Genomic DNA, 18,405 nt, shown 5'->3' with positions numbered 1-18,405 from the left:
AAGTCCCGCCTCCACGGCCGCGGCGGAAACGCAAGGCACGTCGGGACCGGGCTCTCGCGGCGGGCCGGTGGTGCCCCCGCGCGGCCAACCTTGGGACTACGCGCATCCGAGGGCACTCGGCTGCTGCCCCAGGTGCAGGCACCCGGGGGTCTGATCTCCTGCAGCCGCCCTCGAGACTGTCTGTGCTGGTTCTCTGTGAGTTGTCCACAGGGTTTTGCTAGAGGAGCCGAGGAGAAAACCCACTCGCTCAGGGCTGTCCTGGCCATGGCCACGTGGGGGAGGCAAATTTGCCTCTCCGCGGCCAGGGTCCCGGGATGGGTGGGAGCCCACGCCCCTCAAGTGAGCCAGCGATGAGGCCGCAGAGCTGTCGGTGCATCTCTGCTCACCCAGCACCCGCGTGATAGCCCAGGACCGGACCCCACGGAGTTCAGATCCACAGGCAGAGACGCCTGGTCAGCAAAGTCAAGCCAGTGTGACTTGTCATCTTGTTTTCTTTTACTGTGGAACACTTCAAGCTGCCCTGCCTCTTGCCCAGCCAGCTCGGCCCGTGGGCCGGTAGGTGAAGGGAACTTGAAGTTGATGATCTGGTGCCCTCTATGCAGGGCTGTGGGTAGAACAATCCATGCCCCCACATGTACCCACGTTAGAGACCCTCTCTCAACACTCTCCCGCTAGAGGACCAGGTCTCAAGTCTGCTCTGACAACTGACCTGGGAGCCCACTTTTCACCAGTGGGCAGGAGCAGGAGGTGGTGAGGGGGGTAAGATATAGGTCAGAGGGAGTCAGAGGGGCCAGAAGCCCTTAGACTCCTGAGCTAAGATCAGAGGGCCTAGCAATTTGAGCATCTTGGACATCCGACCACGTGACAGCAAACGCTCCAACGCCAGACTCCAGTGTGTCCCACTCGGGACACAGAGCCCTGCTCTGCCTGCAGGTGTCCACAGCGCTTGGTCACTGTGGCCAGGCCCAGCAGCAGTTGTGTCAAAGCCTAACCCCACAAAGCTTCATTATCAGCACAAACCACCTGTTGGAACAAGGGTAACAGTGCGATTCTCAAACATAAAGAGCAGGCTCAGTTAGGAAAAAAGGGACACCACATGACTTTTAGAGTTTATTAAATAAGATAACTGTCGATTTGAATAGGAGGAGAAAAGGACGTTTATTTTAAAAAATAATACCCACAGGAAAACAGCCCAAAAGGCATCTAGTGTATGTTACAGCTCCCCTCCGACAGGAAGGAGCTGGAAGGCACCCTGGGAGGCCTCGAGCTGACCCGGGAGCTCTGTCCACGCTTCACGTCCCTGAATCCTGCATGTCACTGCACAAGATGCCAGTGGAAACGCCTGTCAAACCCTCCAGTCAGAGTCCCCAGTTCTGAAGGCCCGTAAAGAGGTGCTCTTAGATGGTGCCCCGCCGTGGAATGCCTGTGCTGACCTTGGTCCCTAGGGGACAACAGTGACCACCTCACAGGGCGTCTGTGCTCAGACCACCAACTGCAAGAGCCCTCCCCTGCCAGAAGCTGAAGGAGCGGACAGAAAGCCAGGGGCGCGCCGAGTGAGGGCGGTGAGGCACACGTCCCTGCCCAGGGCAAGCGCATCCTTTACGGCCCGGGGGGTGTGTCTGCTCACAATAGCAGACGACTGACGTAACTCATCTTACAGCCAGAGCTCTGGAATGACGGCGGGAAACACTACAGAACCGCTGCTTTCGTTTACTAACTTAAAAAAAACCACTGGGTTTTATAGAATTGCCTTGGAGTAGATGATCAGCGTCTATGAAGCAGTGTAGAGCTCACCTAGAAAGGCTACACTGAAGCGCAGGTGCGGCTCCGACGTGTGGCTAATAATAGTGCTACAGGTCGTGAAGTTAGTGTCTCATGATAAAGCTTTACTGTGGGTGAAGACTGCACACTCAGAGACGCCGAGGCATCTTGGAATTCGTCGGGAAGTGTTTTCAGGATGTAAACAGAGCTGGGAACTGGAAGCACCTCCGTGGTTCTCACGACTCCTCCCCTTGGTCTTTAATTTCAGAAATTCTGTCTATAGATTTAAGGATTTCAGCAACGAGATTCAACGTTTCAGCTCCAGAAACTAGCTGCCTGAAACGAAAGTCCAGAGGTGACAGTTGGCTTCTATTAATACAACCGCTCCAGGGCAGTAACAGAAGCACTGGGAGTTCCCTGGTGGCCCAGTGGTTAGGGTTCCACGCTTTCCCTGCAAGGAGCAGGGGTTTGAGCTCTGGCTGGAGAACTAAGAACCCGAAAGCTATGTGGTGGATCCTGACCCCACCCCCACCCCACAAAAAATACTCCCCAAACCCCCCCAAACAAACACAACAAAAACCCAGAGTGTTAAAGCAAAGAAGGTCCCGAGCAAAAACTGCAGTTTGTTCAATATCAGATTTACTCTCCAGACATACTACGTATTCAACTTAAAAGTGATGGGCTTCACTGTCTGTGGTTGTGGCTGGACACCACTACCTGCCGAGCTCAACCTAGGGAGACAGAGGACTCCGGCCAAGGATGCCTCCCAGGAGCCTTGTTCAAGTTTGTGTGTTTTTAGAAGAGAGACAGTACTATCATCCTTTTTCACCCAAAACCTTGGTAGATGTCTTGCAGGCGATTAAGACCTGCCGATGTTAACCCTCAAGCCTCCCAGGTGAGAATGGTTATCAGTTATCCCCACGTGGACGGGGAGGGGCTGCTGGCCGAGGCTGCCTCCCACGACCCTAGGGTGAACAGGGTCATTAGCCCTGCCCCCCAGCCTGCAGCTTCGATGTCGGCGAAGCCCCGCACTCACTTGATGGAGGCGTGCGCGTTGTTCATGACCACTCGGAGGTTCTGCAGGGCCACGTCCGTGTTCTGCTTCACCACCGTCAGGCTGGCGCCCTGGCCTGACCGCAGGGCTTCGTTCTCACGCTTGAAGTTAGAGATCTGGGCCTTCGGGGAGGGGAGAGGTTACGACTTTCCTGGCTGAAGAGGAAAGCGGCCAAGAGGCCGTTCAACTGGAACCAAGCACCGCACCTGAGGCAGTACGACCAGAGACCATCCCATCTGTTCCCCACGACAAGACGCCCGGCCCTGGCGGGGCGGGGCGGGGGGCTCCTGAAGGACATGACCTCTCCCCGTTGCTGGCACCTTGTCCGCCATCTGGGGTGCTCGGACCCATCCCCAGCCCATGTGGGGCTCGACCAGGAGGCCCTGGGAAGGCAGCTCATACTGTCCTTATTCGGGTGCTTTGTCTTGTTGGGAGGGACTAGAGGAGAGGGTGGGGGAGGAAAGGCTCTTTCACACACACGTGAACACTGGTGAGACCCTCTTGTTACCTGGAGCAAGCTGACTTCCTGTTTCAGTTTCAGGACGTGATTTTCTGCCTTTACTGCCCGTTTCTGTGATTCCCCCAACCAAGAAAGAAAAAAAAAAAGCCATCACTGACATGGCAGCTTGGACATAGAATGCATCCCCTACGTTCCCGTCACCTGGCGGGCCCACCCGATGGCTGGGCAGCCCGTAGTGAGGGACCCCTGCTCATGGCCCCCTGCCTGGGCCCCCCACAGGGAGTGACCCACCCAACACTTTACGATGGCGGGCCCGCCCACCTCTCCCACTGCAAACAAGGACCCTGTCTGCTCACAGTCATGAGCTCCAGATTCTGTTCCACCTGCTGCACCACGGACTCCAGGTCGTGATAGTCACTCTCCTCCTTGATCATTTTCGCTTCTAACTTCCGCTCAAGCGTCCTCACCCTTGTTAAGGAAGAAGCCTGGGTTATCAGTAACTCCTATGACTAGTTCTAAGAATGATAAGACTATCAGGAGTTTTAACTGGATTGATGAAATAAATATCACAAGAGCCCGAGGTTAAAGAATGCACCTGGAGAGGCACAACCTTGGAGCCAGACACACGTCAGCTCACGGTCAGGGGCGCCCGGGGTGGTGGGGGGAGGCTGTCTGACAGCTCTGCCGCTCCGCCATCAAGTGTGGCTGGCTTTGCTCTAACGTTTTCAAATAAACTTTAACACAGAACATAAGAAATGTATCTGACACTGAGGATTTAATGCAATAAAACCCAGGCTCAGTCCAAATCCGATACTTCATTATCGTTTTCACAGTGGTTTCTCTGAGGGTCAGGATATGGTTTGAGGTGCGAGCCTATCTAAAAGCTTACATACATTTCTGTTTGAGTTTCAGAGAAGCTCTGAACCTCAGTCAGCTTTCTTCTTAGCTTAGAATTCTCATCTTTCAGCTGTAGAAAAAGAAAATCCTTATTAGAAACTCAGTGTCTCACTCAAAAAGTCTTCATTTTCGCTATTTGGCTCTGGAACTTCTTAATAAACAAAAACATTCCAGAGAATCACTCTATAGTCCAAACGGAGAAAAAGCGAACAGAAGTGTCTGCTTTTTAGAACCTGTCACAGACTCCACTTTCACTCAGACCTAATAGCTCTTTCTAAGTGACTGCAATCTTTTCATCGGGCAAGCTATCCCCAAGCCGATGGCTGGAGTAGACCGTTTTCTGAGGGGCAGCGCTGTGAGGCTCTCCCCCTGCCTCCGTTCACGCCAGAGACTGGTCCCTGGCAGTCCTCTGCCAGTCCTCGGGACTTTGCGGGCACCAACACGGCCAGCACGGGGGCTCTGGCGCAGCTGCAGCACCACAGACATTCGTCCTTGGAGCCCAAACCCCAGGCCACGGAGGACGCCGGGGTGCCAGCATCCTCTAAGAATGCGAGCCCCCTCACTTACTGCTTCGTAACTTATCTGCAGCGTCCGAAGGTGCCTGTCCCCCAGACTCTCTCCGTGGGCTGTGAAGTCAGCGCTGGGGCTCCCCGTCGGGGAGATGCGAGAGTCGGAGTCGCTCAGTGTCCATGGGGGCAGAGACTCAGGCCCCACCAGCTCCGACGGGTTGGAGAAAAAGGAGACGTACGTGCTGCAGGGCGATGTGCTGGCGGCTACCCTGGAGGAGTGCGTCTGCTCCATGGCGGACGGCAGGTAGGCCCCGTTCCACCCATCATCCTCGTCCTCGTCCTCATCCAGGAGGTCGCCAGCCCCCGTTGGGTCTTCAAAAAATGGCTGCTGATATTCCAGGCCATAGCCCACAGTTTGGGAAGCTGGGGAGGTGTGGTCAAGTCCCAGTGAGTGCCTCGTGGCTTCCTAAAGAAGGCGGGGAAGCAATGCTCAGACTCAGGCAGCTGCAGGCCATCCCTCCCAGACATCTGCTGCTGGCACAGAGAGAAAGGACCCCGGTGGCCCTGAACCCCGGCGCCGTGGCTCCGCCTTGCCCCCCATCTCGCACGTGTCAGGGAGAGATGTCCTCCGGGGGGTTTCTACGATGGCTGCAGACGCGGCCTCAGGTTCACCTTTGAGTAAACCTTGCTGTCGGAGTCCTCTTTCGACAGGCCCAGATTCTTGGTCTTCAAGAACTCTTTAAAGGAGAATGGGTTTGCCGCCTCGAGATCTCCAAGTTTATCATCTGAAAGATACCAGGTGTCACACAGGCGAAAAGCCTCCAGAAGGCCCTCAGAAGAAGCTCCTATTCACTGCTCTTGCCTAAACATGACCCCACCTACATCGGGAATGCTCATGTCCTTCCTCAGGCCTCGGTGATGCCGGGAGGTGACCAGCTGCCTGACAGAACAGACCGACTCGGGCGTTCAAGACTCTGCTCCCCTCCCCAGCCCCACGGCCCCTGCACCTTGTCGCCATCAGGCTCCACCAGGGGAGCTCCAAAGCGCCCACGGCCCCTCCTCCCAGCCAGAGGCTCCAGGAGCAGCCTACAGCGGAGCACAGATGTGCGCCGACATCACGTTACTGCTCTGCCGCCAGCCTCTTCCCACCTCGCCTCAGCTCTTCCATCTCTCTCCCACTCCCTGGGGACCCAGGCAGCCACATCGCAGCCCTTTCAACCCACCGATGACGCCCAGCCCAGTTGCCAGTCCCGTATGAAGTTGGCGCCTGTGACTTCAGCCCTCCCTGTGTCCTCAGACCCCTCAGGCATGACTTCCTCCTGCTCTCTGCCCTCCTCCCCTCCATCTGACGGTGAAAGTCAGATCTGGGGGGCTCCACTCCCACCGGCTCTTCCGGGCTCCAGGTGTACTAGTTACACGCTGTCAGATCTACAGCCCCACCACTGGGTACATGCCGGGCACGTGGAGACACGGATGGAGAGAAAAACGAAGGATTACCGAACTACTCTACCTCCAAAGTGTGTGTTCTGAGCTCCTGGTGGACCTTGCTTAGCACACTTCCCCTTTCCATAGCCAAAATCTGCAGAGAGACACCATCACCCCACTGTGACCACACGAGTGCTCTGTGACCACAGCTTTCTCTGACATGGGGTCTCTACAGCAATGGTTTCTCAGAGCCTGGAGAACGTTTAAAGCACATGCCCATGGGCTCCCGCCTCTGGACATGGTCTGGCTGCCATGGGCCTTAGCATCTGTGATTCTGAAAAACCTCCCGATAGGTTTGACCCCCAGTGGGGCAGGCGTCTTAAGGTACCTCCTGAACGGCCTTTGGGTGGTCAATGGCTTTCAGACCCCGACAGACCACCTAAAAGCCCCCGAATACCCCGAAGGCCAAGCAGTGTTGGCCGGTGGGGAGAATTAGGAGGCACTAAAGCTGGCCTCCGCCCAGCTGCGGGGAACCAGAGAATGGTTCAAGCCTGGTTTGCTGAAGGCTTTACCTTCCCAATTTGAAGAAAGACAGGGTTTTCTGTGCTCACCCTGGGCCTACCTCTAAGCCAACGTTTACTGCGGTCTACTGGAACTGTAGGGCGGGGGGGGGGGCTTCTCCACTATCAGACTGTGAGCTCCAGGGGGCGGGACTCCCAGCGCCCGGCATACGGTGGGGCTAGTGGTCATCGCGAGGCCGGGGGTGAGCTGCGCTGCCGCGCGGTACCGACAAGCAGCGCCGGACCCGGGGAGGGCGGGGTCCCTGAGGCTCGTCTCTCACCTGTGTCTCCCACGGAAGCTAGCACCGGACTGGGCACATAGCACATAAACGTCGGCCGAATGCCGAAGAAGTGGGACTCCAGGTCCCTGGCTGGGGGGCGCTCACAGTCTAGCTGGGGGAGACAAGACCGGCGCTCATAGAACGCGGGAGCTGTAATAACAACAAGAGCGACTTCACCCGCGCGCCCGCCTCACCTGGACCTCAGCGCGGCCGCCGGGCCGCGGCCGGCCGCCCGCCCCCCGCCCGCTCACCGTCCGGAATGACGAGGCTCCGGGCCCGGGACAGCGGGGTGACGCCCGGGCGGCGCGCGTAGCCCGCCATCGCCGCGGGCTCCGCGGCGCCGGCCCTTCTCAGCCCGGCAGCGGCGGTTCCATGGCCCCGGCTCCGTCCCGGCCGCGGCCCGAGTCGCCCACCTCTGTCGCCCGCCGCTCGGCCACCGCTCCGAGCCTCTAGCCGCTGCTTCCGCTCCGCGCACCGGAAGCGCGAAGCCGAACGCCTCGAGGGGGCGCCGGGGGGGCGGGGTGCCGGGGGCGGAACAGGAAGTGACGACAGAAGCGGTGGGCGGTGACACAAGATGGCGGCTATGGTGCTGGCGGCGACGAGGCTGCTGCGAGGCTCGGGCTCGTGGGGCCGCTCGCGGCTGAGGTGAGCTGAGGGCGGGCCGGGGGTCGGCCGGGGCCCGGGGCAGCCCGAGCCCCTCTGGATGCCCCGCCTTTGGCTTCCCCATGCCGTGGCGCGGCGGCTGATTAGCGGGCTGGGAGTGCGGGACCCCGGCTCCGTCCCCGAGGCGACGGTGGGGCTTCCTCGCCTGGCGCCCCGGGCTCGGGCCCCGAGCTTCATCCGTCTCTCCTCTCCCTCCCGCTTCTCCCGGGCGGTCGGGGGCTTGTCCGAGGTCACGTGTCATCTCCGCTTCGGACCCTTCCGGCCGCGTGTCCCCTTGTGAGGCCGAGCCCGCGGGGCCTCAGTTCCTTGGGGCCCGCGGAGCTAGGATTCTGTGGTGGCCAGAGCCGTGCCCTCGGCCGCGGTGCTGTGTGCCTTCTCCTTTGGATGTCTGGCTTTCTCCCACATTGGCACTTTCGTTTAGGCGGCAGGTGGAGTTTTGCCTTCTGGCTGTGTACAGGAGTTGCGTGGGAGCCAGGTGCTATGATGACAGAAACCAGGCAGTGGGTTCAGTTAATCGGGCACCCAGAGTATCAGCTTTGAAGCCGCAGTTCAGCGGTGGGAGACAGGAGACTTAACTTCAGGAAGAATGAAGAGCAGCCTCCAAGGAGGTGACATTTAAGCCAAGAGAGGTGGGGATTGAGAGAAGGGTCAGCCCTGTGAGTAGTGCAGGTGAAGAAGGCAGAGCAGGCCCAGCTGTGGGAGTGATGAGCCCAGTGTGTTGAGAGAGCGAACAGCGGGCCAGTGGGTGTACCTGGTGTGGTGGGGCTGGACGGGTTAGGAGATGAGTTTGGAGAGTGAGTCAGGGGTTAGACCATACAAAGCCTTGGGGACCTGGTGAAGAGATGTGGTTTCCATTTAGACTCCAGGGGGGCTGTTGAAGGGCAGAGCTTGGTCAAGTGCTCTGTGAGTAGAAATTGACTTAATCCACACAGCTCCCACTTCTAAGGGGCTGTTACTACTATTTCGTAGACATGGCACCACCTTGCCGCAAGTCCTTGGGCTCAGCCAGAATTTGTTCCCTCAGTGGTGCTCTTGGTCATTCCTCTGCCTTGTCTCTGGGATGATGTAGAAATCCTCTGCATAAGGAGATGCAGACTTTTTTGACGCATGCAGAACACAACTGCACCTTGGTGGCCACCACAGTTTCCATCGTTCTCTTTTTTTTTTTTTTGGGTCATTCTAGGCGTCTTGCCGGTTGTCAGTTCCCCAACCAGAGATTGAACCTGGGCCCTGGCTGTGAAAGTGCCGAGTCCTAGCCACTGGACTGCCAGGGAAATCCGCATCATCTCATTTTTCTCAAACCTGGACCGCCCTCTCTGTTTCAGGTTTGGAGACCCTGCATACAGACGCTTCAGCAGTGGTGGTGCCTACCCCAACATCCCTCTCTCTTCCCCCTTGCCCGGAGTACCCAAGCCTGTTTTTGCTACAGTTGATGGACAAGAAAAGTTCGAAACCAAAGTTACCACACTGGATAATGGACTTCGTGTGGCATCCCAGAATAAGTTTGGACAATTCTGTACAGTAGGAAGTAAGTACTGTTGGTAGTGTTGTGGGTGGTCCTGTTTGTTTTAACATGCACACACCTCAATTGACTTTTAGTTGTAATGAGGGCATAGTTAATGAACTGTATCCTGAGTGAAAAAGCATATTATAGAAGCTGAAAATTTAGAAGCTGGAGAATGAACAGTGGCTGTTTTGGTGGTGGGTTTTTTTCCTCTCTTTCTACCTTTCTGTTATTCTAAAAATTTTCTGCCACGAGCATGAAGTGAACAATTCTGTAAACACTGACATACGTATATAGCCGTGAAGTGTTCAGAATCAAGACAGTGTACATACTCGTCACTCTCACGTGTTTAAATTTGGCTGTTTAGTCGTGTTCACACTTTTTAAAGGTTTGTCTTAAGTGTTTCCTCTTGAACATTTGGTTTAATCTGTCAATTTTCTTTTCATCACCAGTTCTTATTAACTCTGGATCAAGATACGAAGCGAAATATCTTAGTGGAATTGCTCACTTTTTGGAAAAATTGGCATTTTCGGTCAGTGTCCAGTTGGTCATTTTCAGTCTATGTTTGGGAAGAACCTATCCAGTTTTCCTCTAAAAGAATGGCAATTTCCATAAGCGGTTAAGTTGCTGAGTTGATATTAATTAGAGGTATTAGAGTTAAAAAATAAGTTGATTTAATGTGTTTTGAAAGCAAAAGTAAAGTATTTTCTTAAAAATTGTCTTTTGGAGGTTGTTTTGGACTGCTTATTTAGGTTCTCTTATTTTTCCTAGTCTACTGATCGATTTGACAGCAAAGATGAAATTCTGCTTACCTTGGAGAAGCACGGGGGTATCTGTGATTGCCAGACATCAAGGTATGCCGGTTTCACATACAGATTCCTCTTGCATCACGTGGAGCTGCTGCTCTCATCCTTGCTCACAGTCCCCTGAACACCCCTGCCTCGAAGAGGCTGTGGAGCTGAGTGGTGAGAAGCAACCCCTGGTCCAGGCAGAGAACTGGTGGTGAATTGGAAGAGTGGTACAAACTTTGAGGGCCACAGGGTCTCCAGAGGGCTGTTTGAGATAGGGTCATTTGAGATAGGCTGCTGGCTGGGCACAGGGGGTGCAGAGCAGACCTTGTCTCCACGATGCTCACAGATCAGGCAGAGGGCTGCGCCACAGGTGGTGGACATAAGAGCCAGAGACCTAGGATGTGGTGGGAGTGTGGAGGGGGGGGGTCTCTTACTCGGTCTGGAGTCAGGAAAGGAATCGTGGGTGACTTGATGTCGGGCCTGGTTCTTCAGGGAGTTTGCCAGGTGGAACGAGGGGAGACAGCGGCTCAGACCTGGAGAGTAGCAGTTGTAGAGGTTCAGCCTGAAGAGGCAGGGGTCTGTTTGGGAGGGGGGTTCACAAACAGCTAGGAGTGTGGTAGACAAAGACAGGTGGCAATTGTCTAGTGTAGGGCGTGTTCAGAAAGTTCTGTTCAGGGCAACGTGAGGTGAGCAAAGATCACACTTTAGGGACGGGGCATGTCGTGGGGCACGTGGAATCTTATTAATAGTTCCCTGACCAGGGGTTGAACTTGTGCCCCCTGCAGTGGAAGTGCAGGATCCTAACGCAGGGACCACCAGGGAAGTCCCAGGTCACACATTTTTAAGTGGTTGGTTGTTTCCATCTGACTGCTGCATAGTGAAATGACGAGGATTAGAGTTGGCGTGGCCTCTGTTCACGTGTTCAAAAAGAAGTCTGTTGAAGCTGGTGGTTCCCAGCTGCCTGTGAGTGAAGTCAGACTCTACCTGTGATGTCGTCTAGAGCCTCTTCCTCCGTGTCCCCAGGCGCCCTTCTTCTGGTCAGGCGGGCCTGTGTCCTGCTCCCACGCAGCCCACCCACTCTCAGCTCCCATCTGGTCCTCTCTCACTACCCTGCTCAGGATGGCCCCTTCCGTGCGCGGCCCTGGTGGCCGTCTCTGCTCCAGGGCCCGGTCCTCCCCCGTGGCTGCTGCGCGCTCTGTGGCCGCCTGCCTGACTGCCCGCCTGCCGCCGCTCGTGGCTCTGTGGTTTTCGGCGCCCGTGCGCCCCTTTCCGGGGTGACCCGGTGCCCCTGTCCCGTCACAGCGCTGCTGTCACATGCAGTCCCTGTTCCCTCTGTCTAAGGCCAGGTGGGCACGCACGTGGGCAGTTCACGTACCAGACACGGAGCACGAGGGGCAGGAATAGCTTTGGAGGGAGCCTGTGCTGGTGAAAACTGCTCAGAGCCACCTCCAGTTTGACTGGACAGCGTCTTCCACTCCAGCGCTCAGCCCGCGTGGGGGTGTGGATCCTGCTTGCTGAGGGTTTATACTGTACGACGAAAGGGGAGAAGCCCCAGGTGTGGGCTGAGCCTGGATGCAGAATGGTGTGACCCCCACCCCACCCCACATACACCCGTCGTGACCTCAGTGCCCCCAGGATTGGTTTTGTTGGTTTTTCCAGAGACACCACCATGTATGCTGTGTCTGCTGATTCTAAGGGCCTGGACACAGTGGTGGGCTTGCTGGCAGACGTGGTCCTGCACCCCAGGCTGACAGGTGTGCGTTCAGGCTGCTTGAGGGGTCCCTGGGGGTGGAGGTGTGTCGGTGTCCTGCCCTGGGGAGGGGCGTGGTGTCCTTAGAGCCTTGGGCTGCCCCGCCAGGGACGGCTAGCACAGGGACACTGGGAACCACGCTCACAATTGGAAATGTGCTTGATACTGGATACGTGACACACCTCAGTCTGATCCACAGCGTCTGCAGTGAGAAGGCCCTTTCACTTTAGAAAGGCCTCTTGGACAGTGTTTGTACACTGGCTAGCATGCCACCGGGAGTCTCCACGTCCCTCCCCTGGCCTCTCCCAGCTTTGCAGACGCAGGATGTGCTGGAGTGGGGCCAGACTGGGCTGGTTCCGGGTGTTTCACAGCGGCCTGGCCTCAGGGTGGTGGAGGGGAGCGGGGCTCCCAGCCTACAGGGCCACATTCATGGTCCTCTGGTGTTTGTTCCAGTGACCTGAGGAAACGCCCTCCTGACGTTGGTCTGTGCAAGTGTCTGGGTGGATGGTTGGGGACCCGTGTGCCTCTTAGGGGAGGAGGTTGCGCCTCAGAGTAGGTCCTTGTGGTTGCCTCGTGTCAGAGCCGAAGCACGCCCAGTTCTCCAGTCTGCCTGCAGGGCGTGCCCCCTCCCCCCCGACTTGCACATACATCCCCCAAGACTGTCCCAGGGGAAGGCAGAGGAGACTGCCAGCGCCCATGGGTCAGCGACATAGCCTGCCCAGGGACCCAGGCTCCAGGCAGCTCCTTCAGAGCCTCGATCTGGTTCTTTGCAGACGAGGAGATTGAGATGACGCGCATGGCTGTGCAGTTTGAGCTGGAGGACCTCAACATGCGGCCCGACCCAGAGCCGCTCCTCACCGAGATGATTCACGAGGTGAGGCGGGTGCGGGGCGGCCCTGGGGCCCCCTCCGGGAACCTCTGGGGTTTCTCAGCGTCAGTTGTGCCAGTTGTAAACTTTCCAATCCTCAGAGCAATGGGAGCTCTGGGACGCGCTTTTTATTTTACATTTCTTTGGAGTTCTCATTCTGGAGCAGCAGGTTTTACTATCTTTGTAAACACAAAAAGCTTCTCCGCCAAACGGTAGCTGAACCAAGCCGCTGGCAGGCTTTCCTGCCTGGTGGGGATTGCCACCGTCCGGTGCTTGCGTTTGGGTCTGGCCGCCTTCTCTCTGTCACTTGTGTTCCTCTCTCTTCCTTTGCCAAGGCCGCGTACAGGGAAAACACGGTGGGCCTCCACCGTTTCTGCCCCGTGGAAAACATCGGGACGATCGACCGGGACGTGCTGCACTCCTATCTGAGGAACTACTACACCCCTGACCGCATGGTGCTGGCCGGCGTGGGGGTGGAGCATGCGCAGCTGGTGGAGTGCGCCCGGAAGTACCTCCTGGGGACCCGCCCCGCCTGGGGCACTGGGGCGGCCGTGCACGTGGACAGATCGGTGGCTCAGTACACCGGGGGCATCGTCAAGGTAACGCCATGGGCCTCGGGCTGCGCGTGTTTTCTTGGACTTCTCTTTAGGTGCTATCTTAGGTTTATTCTGTGGGTGTTAGAGTCGATGGTGGTGTCATGCCTTCATCTTAACTCGAATCCTCCTTAGAGCTGAGTTGGGCCGGAGCCAGAGGCTCGAGTGGCTCTCGCCCCTCCGGGGCCTCCCGAAGTTCACACACGACTTCTGTAGGCCTGGTCAGAGACGCCCTGGCCTGAGGAGCGCCGAGGCCCGGTGGCCCGTCCCTGAGAGCGCACACCCATTCTGCTTGGTTGCAGCTGGAGAGAGACATGTCCAATGTCAGCCTGGGCCCCACCCCGTTCCCTGAGCTCACGCACATCATGATCGGCCTGGAGAGCTGCTCCTTCCTGGTTCGTCCCACTGGCCTGGGGTCTGGGGTGGGCATTGCCCTGCTGAGCGCTGCCCTAGCTTCCCACTGGAGGGGGACGTCACCCCAACCTTGACCCCCCCCAACCGTGTCCCCACAAGAGGGGCCTTCACCTCCCCAGTGAGCCTCCCCTGTGGCCCTACAGGAGGGGGACGTCATTCCCACCGTCCCCCGCCCCCGTGTCCCCGCAGGACGGGGACTTCATCCCTTTTGCGGTGTTGAACATGATGATGGGCGGGGGCGGCTCCTTCTCGGCCGGCGGGCCCGGCAAGGGCATGTTCACCAGGCTCTACCTCAACGTGCTCAACAGGTGGGTTGGGGCTGCGTCCAGTCGTGTTGGGGCCCCAGCCCAGCCGAACCCACTTTGGGGCTGTGACACCTTTCTGGTGTCCCTCGCAGGCACCACTGGATGTACAACGCGACCTCCTACCACCACAGCTACGAGGACACGGGCCTGCTGTGCATTCATGCCAGCGCCGACCCCAGACAGGTGAGGCGGGGCTGCTTTCAGCTGGGGACCAGCGGCCACAGGCCATGGGGCTCAGCTGACACGCTGTGCTTCACGCTCTCCTGCAGGTCCGAGAGATGGTGGAAATCATCACGAGGGAGTTTGTTTTAATGGCTGGGACCGTGGACGTGGTAGGTACACCTGGGTGTCGGCTGGGTGGAGAGTGCGGTGTGGGGGCGGCCAGCAGCGGGCCCGTGTTCCGTGCCCAACCCAGCAGCGTCCCAGCCAGCGCAGCCCGCAGGCGGGGGGTCTGTCCTCGCTGGTGTCCCTGCTGAGGAGCCCCCAGCGTCGGTCTGCGTCTGACCCAGCCCGGCCTCCCAGCCACCTGCGGGGGAACTGGAGAAGCTGGCCACCCGGGGCGTTTGTCTCAGGCCACAGGACGAGCCGGCCACCCGGGGCGTTTGTCTCGCTTTTTCTGGCTCTGGTGTGTTTTTAAGTTTTTGTTTGCTTGTTTGTTTTTTATGCCATACATGTTTTAAGAAGTTTTGTTTCTTTCTGGACCAGAGGTGGCACAAATGAGCAGGTTCTATGTACACGGTCCATATGGACCGTGCTCATACACACCCACGGGCACAGCAGCGAGTCCGGCGCATGAGCTGTCTCCTCAGGGTCAGTGCTCCCTCTAGAGCTGTTTTCTGCGAGTCCCATGTGCAGACTATGCAGTCACCGCATATTCCTTTCCTAATGAGAAAAAGAAGCTTAGTGTTAACAATAAAAACACGTTTGAAAGTTTACACTTGACTCCATTAGCGTCCTACTAAAAAAATAGTATAGGGTTTTTCTCTTAGGCGAAGGCAATTTGAGATAAAGAGTATTTGCCTGAAGTTGTAAAAGTGAGCGAGACCTGTGTTGGGTCAGGACTTGTCATACTTCAGTGATACAGAGTCAGTAGCTGATGTGTGTTCCAGGCCTGCGAGCCCCTAGCGGGCAGCCTGCACCTCTCCCCAGCCCCGCCTCTGCCCTCGAGCTCCGGGTTCAGCCTCAGGGACTGAGGCCTCTGAGCCGTCACAGCCTTACACTTCCGACCTGCTCACGGAGGCCCAGGTGCAGAGCTGGTAGCGTGAGCACCACTGCCTGGGCCTTGCTCCTGGGCTTGGGGGAGGCCATGGAGCCGACATCCAATTTGTTTTCCTTGAGATTGCCATGTGCGGCCCCCTTTGGGGTCCTGCAGTTCGTGAGGTTTTTCCTGCTTGTGTCACATGGCAGACTTTAAACACAAGAGCTCTGGGAAGGCAGGACTTCTGCCTGTTTGGAATGTGGTCAGGGCCCCGTTGGTGCAGTTCCCACTGTGACCCAGAAAGCCCTGAGGATGAAGCATGGCGGGACTTGCTGGCAACTTGGGCGAGAGCCTGGGCCCTGGGGCGTTTGCTCCCTTATTCAGCCCAGGGTGAGCGAAGACCCTTCCTCAGGACACGTCTGTCAGCCTCTCTGCTGCTTGGGCCACGTGGGCAGTGGCCGGGTGGTGGGGCGTGAGCCCTGGGGATTGAGCCGCCTGACCCCGCAGGTGGAGCTGGAGCGGGCCAAGACACAGCTCATGTCCATGCTCATGATGAACCTGGAGGCCCGGCCCGTCATCTTCGAGGATGTGGGGAGGCAGGTCCTGGCCACCCGTTCCAGAAAGCTGCCCCACGAGCTGTGTGCACTCATCCGTGAGTATGGTTCCCGGTGGGGGCCCCATGGGCTTGCACCCCGCCTCCCCCTCCTCCGGCGTGCCTCCCAGCCCTGCCAGCGCCAGTTCAGCACCTTTCGCGTGCCGCCCCAGCTCTTTGTCCCCTTACATATGGGCCTCACAGCCCCTCCAGGTTTAACAGATTCAGTGGGGACCTGGGTGGAGCGTGTGGCCAGAGCCCGCTGCGCGTGGAGGGGCAGCAGCCCCCACGGCGGCTCCGTGCCAGGTGTCGGTGGTCTCCCTGCCTGAACGTCCAGGCATGCCCTAAGCTTCGTCTGCCTGTGATTCTCAGCCTCTGCAGATTCCTCTGGGGTCTGCAACCCCAGAAGGCTTCACCTGCTGCCTGGTGGAGGCGCGTCACTGGGGTGAAGTGTCTCCTGAGTATGGGGGCCGCTGGGAACCGCACTCGCCCTACCCATGCGTGGACCCCTGTCTTCCCTCTGAGAAGCCCCTTGGCCCTTGAGAACCACCGTTTTGACCTCCCCGAGGCCTCATTTTCTGTAGGAAATTAGTTTCCAGGGTGTCAGTCCCTCCTCCAAGGCTGAGCTGCGTGTACGGCCCCTCAGCCCCCTGGTTCCAACCCCATCCCCCGTCCATGCAGTGCTGAGGGAGTAGTTTTTCCTCTCCTGTGGAGTTGTAACATAGGTGACTCCGACGAGGTCTGTTTTTCTCCTTGGTTATTACTAACTTCCTGGGAATGAGCACGTCCTCTGACACTGACCCTTGCCTGCTCTCTAAGACCTCGCCCTGACCTCCTGCAGTCCATTCTGGGCTGCACTTGGATGCTCTCAGCCCCTAGCGCCGCTCCCTGCCGGTGGGGGGCGATGGCGGGGGTACCCCCGTCTGCTCAGGGCCGTCGTCGCGGTGTGCAGAGGGCTGGGCTGCAGCAGGGTACGGGGTGGCCTGACACCTCTGCTCCTGCACCAGGCGACGTGAAGCCGGAGGACATCAAGAGGGTCGCCTCCAAGATGCTCCGCGGGAAGCCTGCCGTGGCCGCACTGGGGGACCTGAGTGAGCTGCCCGCATACGAGCACGTGCAGACGGCGCTGGCCAGCAGGGACGGGCGCCTGCCCCGGACGTACCGGCTCTTCCGGTAGAGGCGCTGCAGCGGCGCGCCCCCTGTGCATGTCTCGGGGGTGACGGCAGGGCAGACGTTCACGGACTGGGACTTCCCCGAACGTGAGTGGACAGCTCACCAGAGCGTGCTTTCTTCAGAAGACAGGCCAGCCAGCAGAATAAAGCCTGCTCTCCAGCCCTGTGGCCGGACCAGGGGACTCACAGGGAGGGGCAGCCACTGGTGAGGGTCAGGCCAGGCTCACCTTCCCGCTCGCCCAGGAATCTGGGCGGGTGGGGGCACCACGCGGTCCCCAAGACCAGTGGTGGTGGAGTGGGTGAGGCCTGACCTCTGCTCAGAGGCCAGCAGGGCCCGCCAGCCTGCCCGCTGCTGGAGGCTGTGGCCATCCACACCAGCATCTCGGGGTCCCAGGGTGACCCTCCATCCCATTTGACTGATGTGGGGAGGCTTCGCCCTCTCCTGATCTCCGAGGTGTGCAGACGCTCAGGTGGGGCTGCTGGGCCTTCTGAGACTTGACTGGGGGACGTGCTGGACAGCAGGAGGACCAAGGCTGTGTGTGGGGCCCCGCAGGGTCAGGTGGCCTTGGTGACGGGCACTGCGCTGGCTACCTCGTCCTCCTGACGCTGCTGTGCTTGAGGGAGGCTTCCTTCCTGGCCATCAGTGGGGTGCACCGCTTTGTAGAGAAGAGTCGACTCCAGGTCATGTTTTTTGAAAGCCCAAGGGCAGCCCCTGCTGGGAGCAGGCGTGATCTCAGGCCATCAAATAAACGTTTGGGCTTCGGCGTCATCCGTCACGTCCACTCGCCTTGCCTTGGCCTGTCGCCACACTTCTGTCCCTCTGCTGCTGCACAAGAGCCCCGGCCTGGGTGGGAGGCGTCTGGTCCCGGCCCTGCTCACCCCTCTGCTGCCGTCCGCTGAGTGGGAGCCCAGGGTGCGCGGCAGGGGACCAGCAACAGGGAGCCCCGTTGTTGGGACTTCCTTTGGTCACAGCGATGGGAGAGAGGGAGGCGCGCCAGGAGGTGCCCCCAGCCGGGCCATGTCTGCTGTGGGGCTGGGGCCCCAGTTCATTTCCTGGCCCCCCACTGCACGCAGCCGCATGTGGGGCCTTCCCCCTCCCTTTCGGCCCCCACCCCCCATGCTGTCCACGCTGCTCCCAGGGCCCTGCGTGCCCCTCCGTCATCCTCTCAGTCAGCTGCCCCATTGGCACCCCCATGAGGCTGACCCTCAGGGACTGCCTGGCTGGCAGTCCACGCCCAGGCCCTGGTGGCAGGGCTCAGCACGTTTGAGAGCAAGAGCCAGGTTTTAGAAACCACTCACACGCGGTTGTGTTTCAGTTCTTTATGAAGCTTCTTTTGCAGACCCTGGTCAACTTCATTTGCATTAATTTGAATTTCAACCTAACTTTCCAAAATCCCATTTGTGTAAGTCTAACGGCTTTCATAAAATACACTGCTTCACTGTGGACCCATGAAATGTGTGCAGTGACCCCTTCCCCCCGCCGCCCCCCTCCCCTGGCCCAGGACATGAAGCTCAGTCTCAAGCGAAACTAATTCACGCCAGTGTCACTAATTTCTCATGATTTGTGTCAGAGAAAATGCTGAGAAAGAATCCATAAAACCCTACTCA

The 18,405-nt window shown here is 58.2% G+C and overlaps 2 protein-coding genes across 6 annotated transcripts; one reads left to right on the top strand and one right to left on the bottom strand.

Annotated features, from left to right (window-relative positions):
* Positions 1 to 1,103: 1,103 nt before the first annotated feature.
* ENTR1 (endosome associated trafficking regulator 1) lies at positions 1,104 to 7,413 on the bottom strand. 5 transcript variants are annotated; one of them, XM_065928107.1, is made up of 10 exons: positions 7,199 to 7,413; positions 6,948 to 7,097; positions 6,192 to 6,260; positions 5,354 to 5,466; positions 4,740 to 5,147; positions 4,169 to 4,242; positions 3,632 to 3,743; positions 3,324 to 3,386; positions 2,798 to 2,937; positions 1,104 to 2,097 (listed from the first exon to the last, which is right to left on the bottom strand). In XM_065928107.1, exons 1-10 carry the CDS (start codon positions 7,266 to 7,268, stop codon positions 1,998 to 2,000), a joined length of 1,299 nt encoding a protein of 432 aa, XP_065784179.1. In that variant the 5' UTR covers positions 7,269 to 7,413; the 3' UTR covers positions 1,104 to 1,997. The 5 variants fall into 5 exon arrangements, with proteins under 5 accessions (XP_065784179.1, XP_065784180.1, XP_065784181.1 ...); XM_065928108.1 differs by lacking the exon at positions 6,192 to 6,260; XM_065928109.1 differs by lacking the exon at positions 6,948 to 7,097.
* Positions 7,414 to 7,495: 82 nt separating this feature from the next.
* On the top strand, positions 7,496 to 17,566 carry PMPCA (peptidase, mitochondrial processing subunit alpha). Its single transcript, XM_065928105.1, has 13 exons — positions 7,496 to 7,592; positions 8,936 to 9,138; positions 9,567 to 9,646; positions 9,886 to 9,968; positions 11,565 to 11,659; positions 12,429 to 12,529; positions 12,859 to 13,122; positions 13,419 to 13,511; positions 13,720 to 13,838; positions 13,928 to 14,018; positions 14,105 to 14,167; positions 15,541 to 15,685; positions 16,633 to 17,566. The coding sequence occupies exons 1-13, from the start codon at positions 7,522 to 7,524 to the stop codon at positions 16,800 to 16,802; spliced, it is 1,578 nt and encodes a 525-aa protein (XP_065784177.1). The 5' UTR covers positions 7,496 to 7,521; the 3' UTR covers positions 16,803 to 17,566.
* Positions 17,567 to 18,405: the final 839 nt, after the last annotated feature.

This window comes from Muntiacus reevesi, chromosome 3 (genome assembly GCF_963930625.1).
Source record: "Muntiacus reevesi chromosome 3, mMunRee1.1, whole genome shotgun sequence".
Classification (NCBI taxonomy): Eukaryota; Metazoa; Chordata; class Mammalia; order Artiodactyla; family Cervidae; genus Muntiacus; species Muntiacus reevesi.
This window is presented reverse-complemented; position numbering and strand designations above follow the sequence as displayed.